The sequence below is a fragment of the Drosophila suzukii genome, chromosome 3 (assembly GCF_043229965.1).
Source record: "Drosophila suzukii chromosome 3, CBGP_Dsuzu_IsoJpt1.0, whole genome shotgun sequence".
NCBI classification, from domain to species: Eukaryota; Metazoa; Arthropoda; class Insecta; order Diptera; family Drosophilidae; genus Drosophila; species Drosophila suzukii.
The window spans coordinates 70,195,745-70,216,236 of NC_092082.1; the positions used below are offsets into that span (position 1 = coordinate 70,195,745).

The 20,492-nt window shown below is 36.9% G+C and overlaps 2 protein-coding genes across 2 annotated transcripts in view; one reads left to right on the forward strand and one right to left on the reverse strand.

Moving 5' to 3' along the window:
- Positions 1-20,492, reverse strand: part of rdx (BTB/POZ and MATH domain-containing protein rdx) — a 71,326-nt gene that overhangs the window by 46,708 nt on the left and 4,126 nt on the right. Inside the window, exon 2 of the mRNA XM_036816966.3 lies at positions 16,671-16,737. The gene's annotated coding sequence lies outside the window, so the exon portion shown is untranslated. The remainder of the gene's footprint in view (positions 1-16,670; positions 16,738-20,492) is intronic.
- Positions 18,203-20,338, forward strand: LOC108006234 (probable cytochrome P450 6d5). Its single transcript, XM_036816968.3, has 5 exons — positions 18,203-18,793; positions 18,989-19,141; positions 19,202-19,632; positions 19,690-19,938; positions 20,014-20,338. The coding sequence occupies exons 1-5, from the start codon at positions 18,264-18,266 to the stop codon at positions 20,175-20,177; spliced, it is 1,527 nt and encodes a 508-aa protein (XP_036672863.3). The 5' UTR covers positions 18,203-18,263; the 3' UTR covers positions 20,178-20,338.

The following is a 20,492-nucleotide window of genomic DNA, read 5'->3' on the forward strand; positions in this document are numbered from 1 at the left end:
TACTCCGATTGTACATATTAAAAAGCCAGAGAGCTGGAAGCGGCCATACAAGTTGAGACGACATTAAGTAGCTACAAGATACACACTCCAAACCGCAGCTCTGCTCTTGAGATACTTTTGGACACGAAGCGGAAACACACTCACACCGCCTCAAAAGAATCGAGGGACGATCAACGAGAAGCGGACAGCGGACAAACGGCAGTGCTGGCAACTGAAGAATAAAATAACTAGCTAAACCAAATTTAGTTAAAGATATAGAAAAAATATCATGGTCTTTCGAAAAAGATCCATTTTTATATAAAAGACAGATCTATTGAGACGGCACATATTATTGTAATACTTAACCTTATCTGATACTGTAAAGTATAATCCAGGTAAATTCTTTTTTTCTTAAAAAAAATCTATTCAAATCCCTAAAATGGTTTACTTTCTTTGCCTTCAAATGTAATAAACATTTTAAACAAATTCTATAAAAATACCTTTCTTGTCCTTAAATATTTTTAAAATCCTTATCCTAATGTTTTATGATAGTAACTTATAAAAACGGCAGTTAAGGTACTGGGGCTCGAACCACGGAAGTCTACAGCTAAAAAATAGCCAATTCGGCACCTCTGATATATGGACAAATGGACAGAAGCAGAAGGCACGCCTTTGAGCGACTTAACTCTTTGGCTACATCATAAATTTTTAATGTGAAGATGTGCAGAGAGATGCAGCCACAAAAAGACAGAAGACAGGCGACAGCGTAGCACCAGCGACAACAACAACAAATGGAGACCAGCAGTCGGGATCGCGTATCTTAAAGATACAAATTACAAGCGGTAGACATTGAGATTGAGGCCCCGGCAGCAACAAGAGCAATAAATAAACATCGCCGATATACGGAGGTAGCATGAAAATGATTAAAAGAGCTAAAGACCATGTCTCCGCGGCGTTTCATTCCGCCCCGTTTCAGGGCCAACCGCCAACCGGTGGAACGCAGCGGCAAACGGAACGAGCAATTTATGCAAATGTCGAGGAAGCTGAAACGTGCGAAAGGAAACATACATATAACGCTCGGGGAATCGCTTAATGCATCCCAAAGTCGGGGGAGCCAAGGGTCTCGGTCTCTGTTTCTGTTTCTGTCAGTCTCTGGGGCCTGTCATAATTTTTGTCACGCACATTGCCATTCGAAGGCTTCTCTCTTCGCTGTCGGCTCTTCTGTCACAGAAGACGACTCTTCTGCCGTGTGTGTCTTCAGCTTCTTCATTTTCTACAGCTGCTTAGCTTCTTTGTTTCTCTTTGTTGCTTTGAATGCCGCCTGCCACTTGAATTCAATTTGTTAAGCGTTTAAGCGTGCCGGAACGAAACGAACTGGAATGGAACACCCTCGCGAGGCTACAGTGGAACGAAACTTTAGGTTATGTTGTATACTGTGCGTGTGGCGGCAACCAAGAAAAATAAGTATTCAATTTAAAAACATATAAACTTGGATTTTTACAACTAGGACTGTTTATTTTTTCTTCTTTTAAGGAATGCGAATGTAAATGTTTCAAAAAACATGGTAAGCTATTATATTTTTCGAGAATTACATTTTGTTTACAAGTTTAAAGGGCCCCTAAACCACTGTTCGATCGGACGGCGTCAGTTTTCACCGAGGCACTCATAAATCGCTTGTGCCATGCTCGGGCTGCTTATGTTGTTACCGCTGACTCTTGTAGGGCTCTCGTGGGCCGGCTGCCTCGTAAGTATCTTTCGGATTTATGCATTGTTTATGTTGAAATCCCAGCGTGGTTATGTCTGGTGCGGCCTGTCTGTCCGGCGTCCATTGATTTCAATTATAACCCAGTTTCATTAATGCAGTTTACTTTAACCCCTCTACACCACGCACTGTATGTATATACCTATATATTATATATAGTGCTCTCTTTTCGGGCTTTTTGCTCACTTTCTGAGGTTGGCTTGGCTTGGCTCGCGGTCCGCAATCTCATTGTCAGATAATTATCACTGGGGCGGGTGTGCGTGTGTGTACTTTTGGAAACCCTGACCTGAAACGATATTATTTCTGTTTACTTTTGCTTAGCCTCTGTGTGGACTCTAATGTGCGTTTGTTTCGCGAGCTATTTGCGGCACATTTTCAGTCCAACTTCCCTAGTTCAAATCTTCTGTAAATCAAATACCATTGAAAAAACATCTATGCAAAGTTAGTATTTATTTTTTAAATTACATACCACTCAGAAAAGTCTTTTACAATATCCTCTACCTATTTGATCCATTCCCCTTACCCAACCCACTTTTTATGGGATTTTCTAACGGATATTGATTGTGGAACATGGAAAATCTACCAACGACATACATGGAAAATCGCTCTGCTATCGAAATCGATATTTGAACAAAGGCAATTACAGATAATGGGTGGTATGGTGGGGGCTTTATCGTTGTTGTGGTCTCTCGCATATAATTACCATTAAATGCACGTGGCGCACTCACAAAACCAATATGAGAGTCTCTCGATATGACACACCCATGCTGGCTTCGTATCCTGTAGAAATCCTGCGAGTGTCTCCTTTTAATAATATTTTTTTGTACCGCTGTTGTTGGAATTTATATATTTTCTGTATTTCTCCCTTTGTGTTCGGAGCATCGACCATGAAAAGTCCAATGATAAACGAGCCCCGACCAACAATAACAACAACAACCAGCTCGACGAAAATTGTAGTTGATGACCTCAGATAGACACTTTCAAGGATACGACAAAAACGACGTCAGAGAAGGTTGTTGTTGGTGCCGCTCGCATTAACCAAGCAAAGGTTAAAGGTACCAACAACAACAAAAAAACCATCAAAATTACTACCACTGCGACGGGTATTACAAGGTTAGAACGTTGCTCGACTCTCAGTTCAGTTCAGTTCGGCTGAGTTCAGTTTGCCTGGGTTTCACTTTGGGTCTGGGCTCGATGTAGTTGGCTGTTCCCATCGCCTGGTGGCCAATGAAATGAAATATCCACAGCCAACCCGAGACAGTCCAAGGGAATAAGCGGATTAAAAAATGAAACAGATGACAAAGGAGGTGGTTTTTAACTGGGGAAGATCAAATACCCTTTTAACAAGATGGTTCCAAAAGGTGTTCTAAAAATACTTCCCTCTATCAGAACTTATTGTTTAAAATGTCATATTTTATCTTAAGTAATTGATATTACTCGGAAAATATTTTTAAATATCTTGATAACATAACATACAAAATTCAGGATATTTTTCAGTTACATACTTTATTTAATACTAAATTACGAACGATATGAATTCATACAATATTTGTTATTAATGGAAAATATATCCTATACTAAAGTTGAAGCATTTTATTGAAACTTCCTTCAAATTGTATTTATTTTTTGGTATTTTAAAAGTATCTCAGTACTTGGTAAACTGCGAACTCTATAGGACATATGCCCTTCATACACTGAGGGCAAAAAGTATTGCACCGCGTAAATTACACAAAGTGAGACTGAGAGGCAAGAGAAAAAAAGGGAGAGGGATAGAAAGACATTGGCTAGCAACAGGCGATGGGCAACAAAAAAAGAGCGAAATACTAGTAATGAAATAGAAGCGCAACTGTGGGCAGGGCTGTACTTAGCAGGGGGCAAAGGGAATCCCACCAGGGGTATGATTGTATTAATCAAAGGAGGAGGAATCAGCCATATATATGTATAAACATTCAGACAGAGAGATGAGGAAGGAAAACCATCTGGTGCGATTCAAGCGAATCAAATAATTGTAGTTTGCAAATGGAAATTATAAAGAAGCCAAACAAGACAAAGTGGGAGGTAAAGGGGCGGAACGAAGAAGGAAACAACATCATTTGGGCGTTTCAACATCTAAAGATTGATATACTCTAAGGAAAACATGAAAAATCAACAACAAGATATTATTATCAATCGTTTCTCTTTTGCTAAACCAGAATTTATGGTTTCATGTAGCACTATTAAAGTGTTTATGAGCTAAACTTCCTTGAGATATGCACGATTTAAAGCTATCAATGCTATTATTTAGAATTGCACACATTAGTCTGCAATTAGAACATGGTTCATTGTATTGCATTGATCATAAAAATCTATTAAATCTGTACAGAACCATGTAATTTAAAATCTACTAGAAAGATTTAAGTTCCTAAGCGTCAGCACATATTTCCCCAATGCACTTAGATGTGTAACAGAATTTCGAAATTTAATTCGATACCCCAATGGACTGCAATATAAATCTTTTAAATCAGTTTTATTTCAAAATTCCAGTACAAACGTTACGATAACATTTAGTTTTATGATATTACAACTCGTAACTCAGCACATTTCTTGCCATTACCCAATCGCTTTGTTTTCCTTACTTATCAAACGATTTCCATAGCCGAGAGTAATTACATTTCCCAAGTGCTCAATAGGCTCATAGATCGTTTTTGTATATTTTCCCCTGCCAACCACCCACAATTGTTTATTGGGAATGCCATAATTAAAATACTATCGCCGCTTCGTAAGATGAATGTTGTGTATGCTACGCAAATACTATATACATATACAACCACTTCTAGCAGGCCCGAAAGTGGAGACAAAAAAAATAAATATATATCAGAGCAGCAGAAACAGAGACGGCATCAGTTTTCAGAATTAGGTCAAGTTTCGGTTTTATTACCCCAGCTCGAGAGTGTGTGCGTTGAGGGAACTTTACTTCTCCATACTACTCGGCTGATTCGTTCCCCAAGGGAACACACCCTGGGATGCTCTGCATGCGTGTATAATTTCCTTTGATTAAATCATAAAATATGCAAAAATACAAAGCCAGAAAATAAATGTACAACAACAAAAGTTTTTCGGTGCCCAAAAAGGCGGAAACTAGGTCAGAGTTTGGGGCTGGCTGCCCCAAAAAAAAAAGAAAAACCAAAAACAAGAAGACAAAAACAGAGCAGCAGCAGCCTTTCCAGCGAGTTGAGAGTTATTTTGCGGTTGCCAAGCTGTCTCACACGGCGTATGCGTAATGTGAGCAGTTTCTTTGGAACGCTACAGAAACTAGCTAAAACAACCCATTGATAAGATTATTTATTTTTAGTCAATCTAAAAATAGCTCACCTAAAAGTTTACTACTAGAAAATTACTAGCTTTTTGAGTAAACAAATATCATATCATCATACCATATCATTGTTTGCATTAGGCTCGTTTTCTCATCCTCAAGTTAAACAAAAAGTAGGATTTAAACCTAGGATTGAAAATTTTTAGTTTCAAAGCTACTCTAAGCTTAAGTTTTTAACCATTTATCGTTAACTTAAGATATATTTTTTAAATACTGGATAAAATGGTTCCAGTAACCATCAGTTATATAACCATCCTAACCATCAGTTATCTAAGGGGTTAAAAGAACACATTGTCCATTTGATTTTAAACATATATTTTTAATGTCTATGGTCATACCATCAGATGTAAAATTTGACAAAAAATAATTATGCAAAGTAACGATCAAAATACTCTCATGTCTAGAGTTAAGTTTCCTACATAAGAACCTATTTTTTGACGTTTAAAATCCGCCAGAGGTGCCATATTTCGGCCCACTTGTCCGCACTGCTCCCGAGGCCTAAAAGGTCAAGCTGGTAGCTTCAATCAGCGGCAGCAGATGTAGAGGTAGGTGAGCAGATGAACAGAGGCAGTGGCTGTTTTCAGCATTGAGAGGAGACGAAACGACCCCCGGCAGAAGGCGAGTGGCGGGGCAATTAGCGCGCAATTGACCTACATTGGGGCAACATTAATGGTGTCAATAGTAAACGAGACTGCGACGACAACTCGCTGCCGCTCAGCTCTGCTCGGTTGAGTTCAGTTCAGTTGGGTTGGTTTGGTTTCCCATAGTTCGGCGAGCGAAATACAAAAAAAAAATATAGAAAAAAAAAAACTGTTCAATGTTTATGCACGCATACTGAAATATATAGACATAAGTAAACCAAGGGAGCCGCCGCAGCATAAATTCCAAGTGCAATCAGCGTAGGAAAACAAATTACACACTTTTCAAATTATGCCTCACCTTCGGAAAAGTCTGAAACATAATCTGCACCGAAACGAAAACGAAAACCTTGCTCGGCGAATACTTCGATGCAATTATTTCTGTCAGTGTCGCCTTGTGACGTCAGCGCTGTGGGGGCACTAGGAAGCGATCACTTGGCGATTCATTGAGCTTCGAATGGGGCAAATAGAATAGGGAAATAAAGATAATATTAGCTTTACAATAGCACACCGCCCTTCAAATGTGCATGGGTGTACCTTGTACTATATAGGGAAATATATTGCTAAGAAAAATGTAACAATGTTTTTTAGAAGTAAACACGTTTGGAAAGAATCCATTTATAGGAATAATAGATCGTGCGATCAACTTGGTATTAATAAAAACTTAGTGGTAGAATGGTAACAGATAGAATAAATTATGCCTTGGTAACGCTCTAAAATTCCCAAAAGGTTTAAAACGCTAATCTTTAATAAACTGTTATTTCTCTATTAACTCGTATTAACAATATAATTGTTTTTAAAAGTAGGTCTAAGTATTTCTAAATATTTATATTTAAGAAAAGATGTTTCATTTTTCCAAAGATTCGTATTAAACAAATATTTTTCTTATAAATATTTTTATAAACATTTTTAAAAATAGGTCTAAGTATTTCCAAATATTAATATTTAAAAAAAGAGTTACATCTTTCGAAAGATACGAATTAATCTGTAATTTTTTCTATTTTGCATCTTTAAAAAAATAATTAATTTTTATTAAAAACATTAAAAAATTTTACATTTAGGTCTAAGTGGTTCCAAATATTAATATTAAAAAAAAAAAGTTACATTTTTCGAAAGAAACAAAATATAAAAATAAGAATTGCAGATCCTTATCTCGTATTTCACAATTTTAAGACTTTTAGGATATCAGAGATATTCAGAGGAAGGGGAAGAGAACCACTTCAAATGTGGCCTCTAAAATAATGAGTATTTCCCCCAAGTGCGCGAGCATTACAACCAATTCAAGAATCTTGGCCGAAACAATTGAAGGCGTTGCATTTTGTGGCGAGATGCGTGAGATATATCTTTGGCGCTATATTTTTTTTTGGCCTCTGAAGAGACAGGCCCCCACCCTCGGCAGCGACGTCGGCAGAGGTCGGAGCAGAGCAGCTGCGGCGTCGGCAGAGCAGCAGCATGTAAGTTGTACACGATAAATGAGAAATGAGGTTACCTACTTTTTAAGAAGGTCAATACGACCCAAAACAAATGAGCGAGGCAACGCCAGGCAGCGACGTCGGCAGAGGCAGAGGCAGCGGTGGCACAGAGTGGGAGAGCGAGGCAGCAGCAGCAACAGCAGCAGAGAGACAACGCGTGAGAGAGAGAGGGAGCGCGAGAGCCAAAGCTCAGTGACCATGTGAGCAGCGTCGACGTCGACTGCGCTGCCAGCGAAACATACCACAAACATTACAGCAAACGTTTTCAATGAAAACAAAAGTAGTACACACTGAGGCTGACGTCGACGCCGCCGTCGAGGGTGGCAGCGCAGTCGGCGCCGGCAGCGACGCTGACGTCAGCGTTGGCGGCATGTAAGTAGTGTCCAAAGTTGGTGACGAATTCGGGGCTAAGATTTCGATTTCTGTGGCCACATGCGAGGGCGACTGCGCAGCCAGCGCTGCGAGGGCGCGGCCATCGTACAGTGAGGAAAATTGGGCTACTCTCTGGAAAACCACTTAAGATATCAAGAATAAGAGGAGTTCGGATGTAGAAAACTTTCACGTATATAGAACTTTATTAAATATCTAGCTTTGAAGAACAAATCAAACTATAGGGACCCAAGAGCTTAGAAAAACTCAATATTATGAAAATTCTTAAGTTTGAAAAAACTTTGAGGTTTATGATATTGAGAACTTTGAGTTCTGAAATATCTTGAGTTTAAGAAAACATAGTCATATACAACTTAAATGGATTTTAAAATATGATCCTAAAGTCTGCGGTTTGGTTTTAAGATATATCACTCATACGTACTGTTGTCTTTAATCTAAGGTTTATTTTAATCAAACATAGCTTTTCTGTATTTTAATAATTAAAAAACAAAGTGGGAAGATGCTTATTGTAACCTAAATTCTAACTGGCATATGAGTAAATTTTAAGTTTTCCAAGGTTGGCACACCAGAGTCTACCAAATTTAAGGGTGGGAATAAGATTATATTTTGGTCCTCCAGTTGCCCTCAGTATAAGAAAAATTTAGAAGTCAATGTAATGTATTTAAGAAAAATATGCATATAATGTTTTATCAAATACTTGACTTCAAATATTCCAGTAAACATATACCTTGGCTGGCAGTTTCTAGAGTTAGGAACCTCTCTCAGAAAAACCAAAAAAAATTTCGTTGAAATCCCAACAAATTCCAACCTTGGTTGAAAGTGATTTCTGTATAACTGTGCCTTAACTATAATGTCGTATTAAGGAAATAAACTTCAAAGATATGCAGGATTTGGCCAGTTTCTTTGTAGGCAAAAGTTGGCACCTCTGCTGACACCTCCAAAGCGGCCGACCGCTTGTAACGAGGCTAAATCGCAGCAGAGGCAGAGACAGCGGCGGCAACTGCGACTGCGACGCTTTAGTATCGAGCACGCCGCCAACGCTTTTCAGCTAGCTGCATTTTTGTCGCTGGGCAGAGCTGCCGCAGCTCTGCCGCAGCTCTGCCGACGCTCTGCTCCGCTGCGTTGTTTTGCTTTTTGCTTTTAGCCTCCACCTCCTTTCGACTGTGTGCATTGTTTCATCGCGTTTTGTTGTAAACATTTCTGTTTGTTGTTTCGCATTCGAATGTTTGAATGCGATTGCGGATTGCGGGCGAGAATGAAGTGCTGTAATTGAGATTAGTGGGCGATTGGGGCGCTTAGCCGAAGCCAAATTAACGGATAAATGAAAGCGGCTAATAAGTGACCTTTTACTTTTTCGATATCTAGATTATAGTAGTAGCTATATTATTTTGTACCCTCTATTCATATCTTCTAATAAAATCTGTTTGATTTTGCAGCCTTCATACCTATCATAATATCTGAATCGTTTAATGTCTAAATGGTTTTATTAGTTCTTTTCAAAATCTGCAAAATATCCACCACAAACCTGAATTCTTTTCATCCTTCAAATCTCAATAAATAAATATCAGGGCCATATTTTAATTTTGGTTCTATCAATAAACACATAACATCTAGCTATAAAATAGTCTCAAAGGCTTATGTTATATTTTGGTCATCTTCTAATAAAATATTATAACTAGAATGAATTAGAATGTCAGAACTACCGCTTATAATGTAATATTAAGATAGCTTTGAGTCGTTCTTGACAAAACTGGGTTGAAAGCTGATTTTGATTCTGTTTCTGCATGAGAATCCATTGCTTTTGCCTCGACCCATATCATAATACCCTTGGTACGGTTAACCAATTAGACTGCCAGTGATAGGCTGTCATAGTATACCTACAGTAGCAACCAATTTTGAATCAATAAGTTAGTTAAGTTCCCTTTCCACCCACAAAAACACACACTCACACACACTCGTCCCTGTGTTAGCCAGTTTGAAGGCATGAGGGTCAATGATTGTAGCTTCGTTGCGGGTGGCTGACAACAGCAACAACAACCTTAGATACACACGCACACACAAATGCGACAACACCCACACAGATACACTTGAATTGTGTCATTGTTATCGGGCGCGGAATCGTGAGTTTTGTGGCATGAACATTGAAATGAAATCATGTCATCGATATAAATATAGAACGAGAATTTTTTTCGGGGCCTTTTCCTCGCTCTCCCCAACTTTATCTATCGGAAATGACAAAGTTTGAGGGCCATCCCCTGGCTGAAAATTATGGGTTGGCTTATTAGGGAAAACCTTCACTCTCAGTGACCACATCGATTTACCCCAACCCCAATCAATTTGATTAAACCCTGGGACCTTAAAAGCTCTTCAACAGGTTCGACATCGACTCACACAGTCTGTCTGTCAGTCTCAGTGTCACAAAAGCGACAAACTCAAAGAACCTTGGATGCCAAACGGCATATTGAATGTGTCAAATCAATATATTGAGAGATATTTGGGGAATGTCATGTTTTTAGACGGTGAAATTCCTTATATAAGCCAATTAGTGGGTTACTTTAATATTACATTACTAAATTGGTTTCTTTGGTATCAAGGACCTTTTGGAATTTAACGAGTTTTCGACGAATCATAACTTTAAATATCATGGAAATGAAAAGGACACAGTTTTGAAAGAAGTTTTTTTAAACATGTTCGTATTATATCGACAAAATTGTTCATTACACATCTATTATAATATGTTCAAGGAATTTTAATATTGGTGATTAATATTTTGTATACAGAGAGAAGTATCCAAGAACATTGTTCTTGAATTGAGAACATTGTCCTTAAACTAAGAACATTGTTCTTGAATTGAGAACATTGTTCTTAAACTGAGAACATTGTTCTTGAATTGAGAACATTGTTCTTAAATTGAGAACATTGTTCTTGAATTGAAAACACTCGTTCTTAAAAACCGTGTAAGTACATTTTGGTATCAATATAAGAACGAAATAGTGAGAAGAGAAAAGTTTAATTGAGTTTATTTAACAACTTTTTGATAAGTATACACTAAGGACTGAATAGTTTATTTGTACTTAAATACCGCTAATTCAACTTGATTCGAGCAAAATAAAAACATTTTCAACGTAAAATGTAATTCTATTTTTAATAACATTTTTAACTTAGATGAGATCGTCAGAATTTCCACTGTGTATAATCTCTTGGATAATTGATGCGATTAGTTAAATAATATTTTATAAAATTATATAGTAAAATTTGTATACGATATTGCTTAACATAAGGAAGTGCAATATGGTTATGAAAATGAGTATTTTCACATTCGTATTAACTACTACACAACTTAAATTGCCCTCATATGCTGATCCCGCAAAGGTTTTCACATTGAAATATTATCAAATGTAATTACGCAAAATCATAGAGCAAAACGACCTTATCGCACAAATTGAAACAGCAACCACAATAGCAAAACGCTTTTGTAACCCATGATTACAACAAACAAACAAGCACACACACACACACAATCGAAGGCAGAGGCATGTAATTGTAATTACAAATGGAAACACCTTCGCACAAAATAGAAAAAAAAGAGTACACATCAACTACAAAAAGCTAGCACACACTTCCTCATAGACAATAAAAAAAAAATAGCTACAACTACAAGGGAAATAAACCGTTACAAAAACAAAACATAAACAAAGTGGGAGAGAGATTACTATAGTGCACATGTGTGCCCTTCTTCTTATTCTACCGCTCCCTCTCTCACTCCCCCTCGTGGCAAATTCACCTTCGGTCAAATGAATTAAAATGAATTAGCACGAGGCTTGCATGCTCTTTCTACCTCTACCTCTCCCTCTCTCTCTTTCTGGGAGAGAAAGATCACTCAAAATAGTCGTCTACTTTCTCTCTGTAAATAGTGAAAATCGGACTTCCAATGTTAAAGACATTTCGAAATCCGAATCCGTGAAAGTAAACAGACAAGGGTCAATTTCTTATCTCCCTCACTCCACCACCCACAAGCCTTTAATGGGTAATTTATCCATGTCTGTCTCTCTCTCTCCCTGAAAAAAGTTTTCAACTCACAATTACGGCCATTTCTACACAGTAAAAATAGATATTTATAAAATCAAGATAATATTTTGATGTGTGAATAATTTAAAGTTACAACAAAGGTCTTCAAAAACCATATTAGGTTAGAATGCAGGTTCAAATACCACCTCCCACCAATGATTTTTTTCAATATTTCAGTTTAATATAAATTTTAAACTCTAAAAACAAATTTAAATCTTAAAAATACTTGAAATTCGTTTTTTAAGTCTTCGAATTAATCGAATTATGTATATTTTTTTCTTAACTTTTATTAAAACAACTATAATAGGTTAGATTCCAGGTTCAAATACCACCTCTCACCGATATCTTTAATGTTTCAGATTAATATCAATTTTAAATTTGAAAAACAAATACAAATGTTTAAAATACAAAAAATTCGTTTCGAATTAAACGAATTATGTATATTTTTTCCAGCTTTATTCTCCAAACGTTTTCCCCATTATTTTTCCCGTATTTCATTACACTCTATGAAAGCGAGGGGTCAGGCGATATTTATCTGCCATACGGTTTGCACTTGACTATAACGGTAATTACATCTAGGCACGGCATTGCCCCTGAATTTTAATGCAATGCACACACACGAGCGCATCAAATGTTGCACATTTCGTTTGATTGTTTCCTCGATTTCGCGCATTCGCCTTGCTATTTGTTATTGCTGATGTATTTTTCATAGCTTAACGGTAATCACTATTTGCGACGACATTGAATTCTCGTTACTACCGTGGGCATCACTAATTGATCCGTAAAGATCGTCAAGTCCTATAGAGATTAAAGATTTTCTAATCGGTTTTAAGCAGTCCAACCAACAACCATTATGAAACTAAAGGATCGTTGAATAAGAGGTGTATACTAGTTAAGTAAGGACAATACAATAGAAATTACCAAAGAGTTTTATCTTATTTGGTAATAAGACAGGAAAATAATATAATATAATATAATATTAAAGATTTCCCAATGGGTTCTAAGCAGTCCATACAACCATTATGAAACTAAAGGATCGTTGAACAAGAGGACAATACAATAGAAATTACCAAAGAGTTTTATCTTATTTCGTAATAAGACAGGATAACAATATAATATAATATAATATTAAAGATTTCCCAATGGGTTTTAAGCAGTCCATACACCCATTATGAAACTAAAGGATCGTTAAATTAGAGTTTTATACTAGTTAAGTAAGGTCAATACAATAGAAATTACCAAAGAGTTTTATATTATTTCGTGATAGGACAGGAAACTATTATAGTATAATATAATATTAAAGATTTCCTAATGGGTTTTAGGCAGTGTATACAACCATTATGAAACTAAAAGATCGTTGAATAAGAGTTCTATACTTGTTAGGTAAGGACAATACAATATATATTACCAAAGAGTTTTATCTTATTTCGTGATAAGACAAGAAAATAATATAATATTAAAGATTTCCATTGGGTTTTAGGCAGTCCATACAACCATTATGAAACTAAAGAATCGTTGAACAAGAGTTGTATACTTGTTAAGTAAGGATAATAAAATAGAAATTACCAAAGAGTTTTATCTTATTTCGCGATAAGACAAGAAAATACTATAACTGCATTTGGTATAATCTTATCTAACGAAAATTGCTGTTAACTGTCAGAGATTTACACTTCAAGTAGATTTTAAATCATCTTATATGTCATTACGTCATTATGGGAGATTAAAGATTCCTTAATCTTTTAGGCAGACCATACAACCATTATGAAACTAAAGGCTCCTTAAATAAAAGTTTTATACTAGTTAAGTAAGGACAATACAATTGAAATTACCAAAGAGTTTTATCTTTTATGTTTTTTCTTACCTGGCTAGAGCCATTCTAACATGAGAGAGCCCTCCAAGAGGCAACGCCAGGGTATCCACTTTGAAGGTTTTCTTCTACAACTTCCCACACGGAACTCAAAGGGAAAATCAAAACTGGTGCTTTGATTTCTCCGACTTGCTACTACTTTTTTTACTTGATTTTTCTTATGATATTATAAATATTTCTTGTTTTTGGCACTTAATGGAATATTTTTTAAGAGGTCTTGACTTATTTGTAGCACATTAACGTCATTTTGATTTGTAATTCAAAGAAGATCTGGTTAGGTTTGAGATACATTTAGTTAAGTTTAACTAACAACGACAGTACGCCTTGAAATATGCAACGTTTTTTATCGAACACCTCGGCGAACAAAGAAAAACGCGATAAGTTTAAATGAAAAGAACACCGGAAATTTTATCACATTCAATTGTGAGACGAACGTGGTATACGTGATATTTGCACGCGAAATTATCAAAAAAGCCAAACGGCACACAAATATTATCGCGTCTCTCACTCACACAGCGAAAGAGAAGGGTGAAAAAACCAGCGTACAATGTTCAATGCCAAATCAAAATAAAAATAAAGCCAGCAACAAAAGATACTGAAAAAAACATCGAAAAAAAAACAAAATAAATATGAGTGATTCAAGTTATCAGCAGAATTCGGTTTGATAAGCCAAATTAAACAAAGACTTTTGTGTAGCGATAGCCCCATCTCTCTCACTCGCCCACTCTACAGCGGTTGCACTTGTCTCTTTCTTGGCAGCATTTGCACATGGCTCTCGCTAGCCGGCATTAAAAAACGCTCAGCCTCGGCCAATAAGTAACGAAATCAATAAATACTAAAATGCGAAAGAAAAAGCGAAGAGGAGGCAGCAGCGCTTCCGCAGCTGGCCGGCAAAATAATCAGTGCAAAAGCAGCTTTGGAGGTCATCACTGACGCCCCAAGACGCGCGCTACTAGAAGAAGACACCCTCTCGCCAGCAGAAGAATCTTCTGCTGCAAAAAGAGACTCTCCAAAAACTACACTCAACAAATAAGAAACAAATCCAATATGAGAGCATGACGGATGGAGAAACTAACGAGCAAAAAAAAAAAACTAAAACAAAAACCACACACTAAATTCCATTCCATAGTCATGAACGTACAAGGTTCTTCCTATATCACTCGATTCCACTTTTATACATACAAAAAACAATATAGAAAAAAAAGTAAAGCAAAACCAAAAAAAAAAGCTCTCAACCTGCGCAAGTGAAAAAGCTACCATTTTGTCTTTGCAAACTCAGAAAAAAGCTGCGCCGGCGTTTGCTCGCTGACCTCAGCTGCTTGTTTGTCCGTAAGAGCAAGCGAGATGGCTGCCACAAAGGAGCGAGAGGGCAAACAAAGTTCTCTCATTTATAAACAATAAACAAAAATATTGGACAGGGGGGCGGGGGAGGGCAGCACATGTTTTTAATTGAACTGAACGGACAAACAGAGCTTTTTGCAAGTCGAAACATGTGTAGTACACCAGAGCTAGCCTTCTCTTTCTAGCTCTTTTCAAAATGTCAATGCTATTTCGGTTTGTTTTTTTTTCTGAAACCAATTTTTCTGCCCGTCTGGCAACGCTGATGCTCGAAAAGCTTCGTTTTTTTTTTAAACAAATAGAAATTAATATAATTTTAATCAAATTCGAAAAATGTGAGATTTGCGTCACAATCAATAGAAGGAGACAGTGGTCTATATGCAGGGGTGTGTTAGAAAGAGAGCGGCCACAATAGAAAGAAAGAGAGAGCGCAAGCCTGTGTGCCGGGTGTTAAAAAGCCGACTCTACCCAAAGATATAGAAAAAGTTGCCTTGCTTTTCAGCTTCTTTGCTCGCTTTATTCTCGAGTTTCAAGCTTGAGGTTGGTTTGATTTCCATATAGCTGTGTATATAGCCTAAAACATTTCGAAGGGCGTTAGATTAAGATTGAGGAAGTTGTTAAGCCCTGTCACTGTCGTTGTTTTAGTTGTTGTTGTTGCCAAAGCTCTTTTGTCATTCACTTTGTGGGTTTAATTGCGCGTGTTTTTGAACTCTAAAAGTGTTTAATACATTTTTAAGTTTACGACTTTAGGATTAAGGTCACTCGTTTAAAACCGCGCGATATTGAGGAAAGTAAACGTTTTTTGTCAACTACAGAAATTCTAGAAACACTTTGGTTACGCCTGGGCATTTACCGTTGCGAATTGTGGGTGTTAAATGGGAAAATCGGTTAGCAACACAGATGTGAATTATTTTTCCGTGAAAATCACGCACAAACTACTACTCGCTACGCGCAGCAGCTGACGAATGAAGCTTTTTTCTTAATATATATTTTTTGTTTTGCGTTTGTTTTGCTCTTGCCGGAAAGCTTTGAATAGAGAGAGCCGGAGCTTTGGAGACCAGCATTTATAGAGAGCGAAGAACCACAAACTTAAGATTGTTATATAGTTACGAAGAGATAAGATACTGTAGATAGTTAGGATTGTTTGGTTTTTAAAGAGAAAACTTACAAGAAATTATAGTATTGTTAATGTTGTGGAAAATTCCCGATGGAGGTATTCAAAGAGTTTGCTGAGAGATATAGTTCTTTGGCTTTTTTTTATATGGAAAAAATCTGAAACTACTGAATCTAGTATTTTATAATTATAATAATATATCTTTGCATACTTTTAGGCATCTAGGAATGTGATTTCAAATCAGATAATTCAACAAGAAATTCCAATAAGATATACTATTGGGATAGATAAAGAACCGCGGATTTCTTGGGACCAATGATTTTATATTTTATTGGATTGTGTAAGTATTAAAATACCAACTTTATAAATTTACCTATATCACATTTTCGAATACTGAAAGCACCCAGATTTAGCTAACAAAAAGCCAAGCTATCAACACTTTGAAGAACCAAGTCGAAAGCTCAGAGCGGCATGTTTGATGGCGGTGGCTGTTGGCTCTCAAGGCCCTTATCAAGGCTATTTACAGGGGAGCAAGTCAGCAGCTTATCAGATAGAGATGGAGAGAAAGCTAATCCCCAAGAATTAATGACTTAATAATTGCCGCTGCCGCTGTTCAATTGAAATCAATGTTTACCACTGACCGCTCAAGTGATCCCAAACTAATTGCAGAGATCTTGCGAAGAAACTCACCTTGTTTATGTTATTACTGCTGTTCCTTCCTGTAATTTACAAGCCGAAGCCAAGCAAGTTGAGATATCTGGAAAAAAGGCAAGAAATTCATTAATGCTGACAATTATATATTAATTAATTTAATGATGTTAATAAATATATGTATAAATAAAACAAACTCGTTTTCATCTGGTTTTGATTGGTAGCTAAACAGTAGCAGGCAAAACAATAGGAACACTGTATGCTAAAAGATATCATATTAAAAAAATATATACAATTTCTTTAAATATTTTTGTTAAATTTCTCTTTATTTTACATAGACAATTGTTAAAATACGAAGATTAATTTTAGTCTATTTACTTTTGTATCACCCTGCAGTGCATATTTTGTATTTTTAAAATTATTTACATACACCCGGCGAACTCCAAAAACAAAAATCCCCATATAAAAACAGAAATACACGAATCGGTTCAACGTCTTTGACTTTGTATGCCGCATACAGTTGTTGTCTTTATATTATTGTTGTATTTATTGTTGTTTCCATTGTGTTGGGTTGCTTACATACTTAACCAAAGTCGTTGCCACTCGCTGCACAAAAACAACAACAACAGGGAATTACTTTGACAGCACAAAGTTCTCAAGTGAACAACCTGAACATCGGGGAGCGCTACCATAAACGTCAAAGTCAACAAAGCGGGTCAAAACAGGCAGGCGGAAAGTTTTGGGGCGGAGAGAGTTGAGCTATATGTAGGATATATGCAAGTCACAGGTTCTTCAGAAAACGGGGATAGCCCCTGGGCCTAGGTCAACTCGGTTTCGGGCCACACAAAACTTTATCAATTTGGCTAAATTCTTGATAAGCAAACCTGTTATTCTGCTTCATTAAGAACATTAAAATCACTCAAAAGAATGAGTTGCGATTATACTAATTTGAACAAGACTTTTAATAGAAATCTTTTAAGGCCAAAATCAAATTACGTAATATCTTGAATAACATATTGTTCAGTCCAAACAATGAGTTGGCATTATATTAATGTAAACAAAAATTCAATATGATTTGTTTTTGTTTACTCTATTAAATTGAAAATAATTAAAATATCGTGTTTATCCAGTTGATAAAATTACATAGTAAATGATGCTAAAAATATATTAATGTTACTGAGCACATGAGGTTCTAATAGAAATACAACGTAATTGTTTCAAGCACTCAAGTGGAAACAGCCACCATAATTTTCGAGCTAATAAATATACGTATAGAGGTTTATCAAGGGGCGATTTTTCGTATCACCAATTCAGAGTTGCCTACGGAGCCCAAACAAAAAATTACCGGCAAGTATTATAATTCAACTTTTCAGCGAATGTGAGGAGCTTTTAAATCGCCCAGTCATACTGAGCAGGCACTATAAGAAACTCAGTCTGAGCGATCTTTCGGGCAAACAGAACGACCTACCTATAAAGAAATAGCCTGTCTCAAGTGCTTTTATTTCTTTCCAAACAAAAAGATAAGGTAATATCTCGGCTGAATGGCGAAATTCAGAGATTGGTAGAAGTCTCAAACGAAATTTAGTTTCGATTTAGCCCGCTAGAAGTGCAGACGAAAGAAATAGGGTCGAAATGATTGGAATTTATCTACTGATCGGTGTAGTATCATTGATATATGTCTACCTCAAGTGGACATTTAGCTACTGGGATCGAAAGGGTTTCCCCTCCACGGGAGTGAGCATCCCATTCGGTGCTATGGCATCAGTTGCGAAGGGAAAACGATCTTTCGGATTGGCCGTCTACGACATGTACCGATCGACAAAGGAACCGGTGGTTGGATTATATCTTACTTTGAGACCAGCTCTTCTGATTAGGGATGCTCAACTATCTCGCGATATGGTGACCAAGGATTTTGCCAGTTTTCATGATCGCGGAGTTTATGTCGATGAGGAAAACGACCCCATGTCAGCGGGTTTGTTTCAATTGGAAGGAGCTAGTTGGAGAACTTTACGTGCCAAACTGACGCCTTCTTTTACGTCGGGTAAACTAAAGGCCATGTTTGAAACCTCCGATTCCATTGGAGATAAGTTAGTAGCCAATATTAAGGCTCAACTGCCCCAGGGAGGCAACAAGGAATTCGACATTAAGAAACTAATGTCAACGTAAGTTAAAGGAAGAGGGAAACTTGATTATGTTAAATTGATAACATCCCTCTATAAAGATAAGCCTTAACAGAAGGGTAATAATGAGTATAAAACCATAATAAATTATTGTTTAAAAATGTGTATACTCTCACCCGTTTAACCCTTATCGGATATACATATAACGGATAATGATCTTTATAATTCATCCAATAGCTATGCCATCGATATTATTGGCTCGACTATTTTTGGACTTAATGTTGATAGCTTCGCCGATCCTAATAATGAGTTTGTGGCTATTAGCAAGAAGCTCAACCGTAAGACCTTTACGGATATTCTTCGTATAGCAGCTCTATTTCTTTATCCTGGGTAAGATAAATAAAAAACTCTTCTCCTTTTTTCACTAAACCTTAACTATATTACACACAGATTGGAAAAGTTATTTGTGAGGATTGGTTGGAAGGTGGAATCAGCGGAACTGATGCGCGAACTAGCTCATCGAACTGTCGATTTTAGGGAAAAGAACAATATAGTGCGTAAGGACTTGCTGCAACTCCTTTTACAACTTCGCAATCAGGGAAAGATTAACACTGATGACACTAATTGGTCAGCGGAGAGTACCAAAAACGGAGTGAAATCGATGTCAAAGGATGTGATTGCCGGTCAGCTGTTCCTATTCTATGCAGCTGGATTTGAGACGACAGCGGCTACAGCATCCTTCACTCTGTACGAGCTCTCTCAAAATCCAGAAGTCATGGAAAAGGCGAAGGAGGATGTGCATAGAGCTATAGAAAATCAAGGCGGAAAGCTGACCTACGATGCCATATCGGATATGAAGTATCTAGAGGCCTGTATCTTAGGTAAGTTTGAAGTAAACTTATGCCATATATGTTATAATCCTTTTATGGAACTTACAGAGACCACTCGAAAATACCCCGCACTTCCATTCCTGAACAGAATTTGCACTCAGGATTATCCTGTGCCCGATAGCAAACTAGTAATCAAGAAGGGCACTCCTGTTTTAATCTCTCTACTAGGAATGCATCTCGATGCCGAGTATTTTCCCGATCCGCTTAGCTATCAACCAGAACGCTATCTGGACGAGAACAAAGACTTTAACCAAGCGGCCTATATGCCTTTTGGAGAGGGACCCAGAATGTGCATAGGTAAAAAGCAAAAAATATATTAGTCTGGTAATTGTAGAATCTTATCTTAAACTAAAAAACTTTGTGGTTTTACAGGCGCCCGCATGGGAAAGGTGAATGTCAAGATTGCGATTGCTAAGGTTTTATCAAATTTTGATGTGGAGATGCGCAAGGAGAAGAGTGAACTTGAATTCGATATAAATGGAGCCTCGCTCAGGCCCAAGCATGGAGTTCCCATACGTCTCTCCCTCAAGAAGTAGAACCATTTTTAAATAAAAGCACCAAAACAAAAAAAAAAGATAATTTAAAAATCAAAGTTTTAGACCCGATATCATCTGCCAAAAAACATGAGACTTTTGTATGTATTTGTTGTTAGTTTTTGTAAGTGTTTATAAATAAACAAATATATTAAAGGAACGAGTTTATATTCGGACTTATACAAATGGTTTTGGGTCTAAAGTAGATACTTGGTTTATTATCAGATAACAGGAATTTTGACTTAATAATCATTAGTAAATCTACCAGGTATTAATGGTTTTGTTTTATGATTTTTCCCGGATTATCAGGTAGACTTT

Coding starts and splice junctions, on each gene's coding strand:
- LOC108006234 (XM_036816968.3), top strand. CDS start 18,264: ATGATTGGAATTTATCTACTGATCGGTGTAGTATCATTGATATATGTC. Junction 19,142..19,201: donor GCTCTATTTCTTTATCCTGG/GTAAGATAAATA, acceptor TATTACACACAG/ATTGGAAAAGTTATTTGTGA. Junction 19,939..20,013: donor GGGACCCAGAATGTGCATAG/GTAAAAAGCAAA, acceptor GTGGTTTTACAG/GCGCCCGCATGGGAAAGGTG.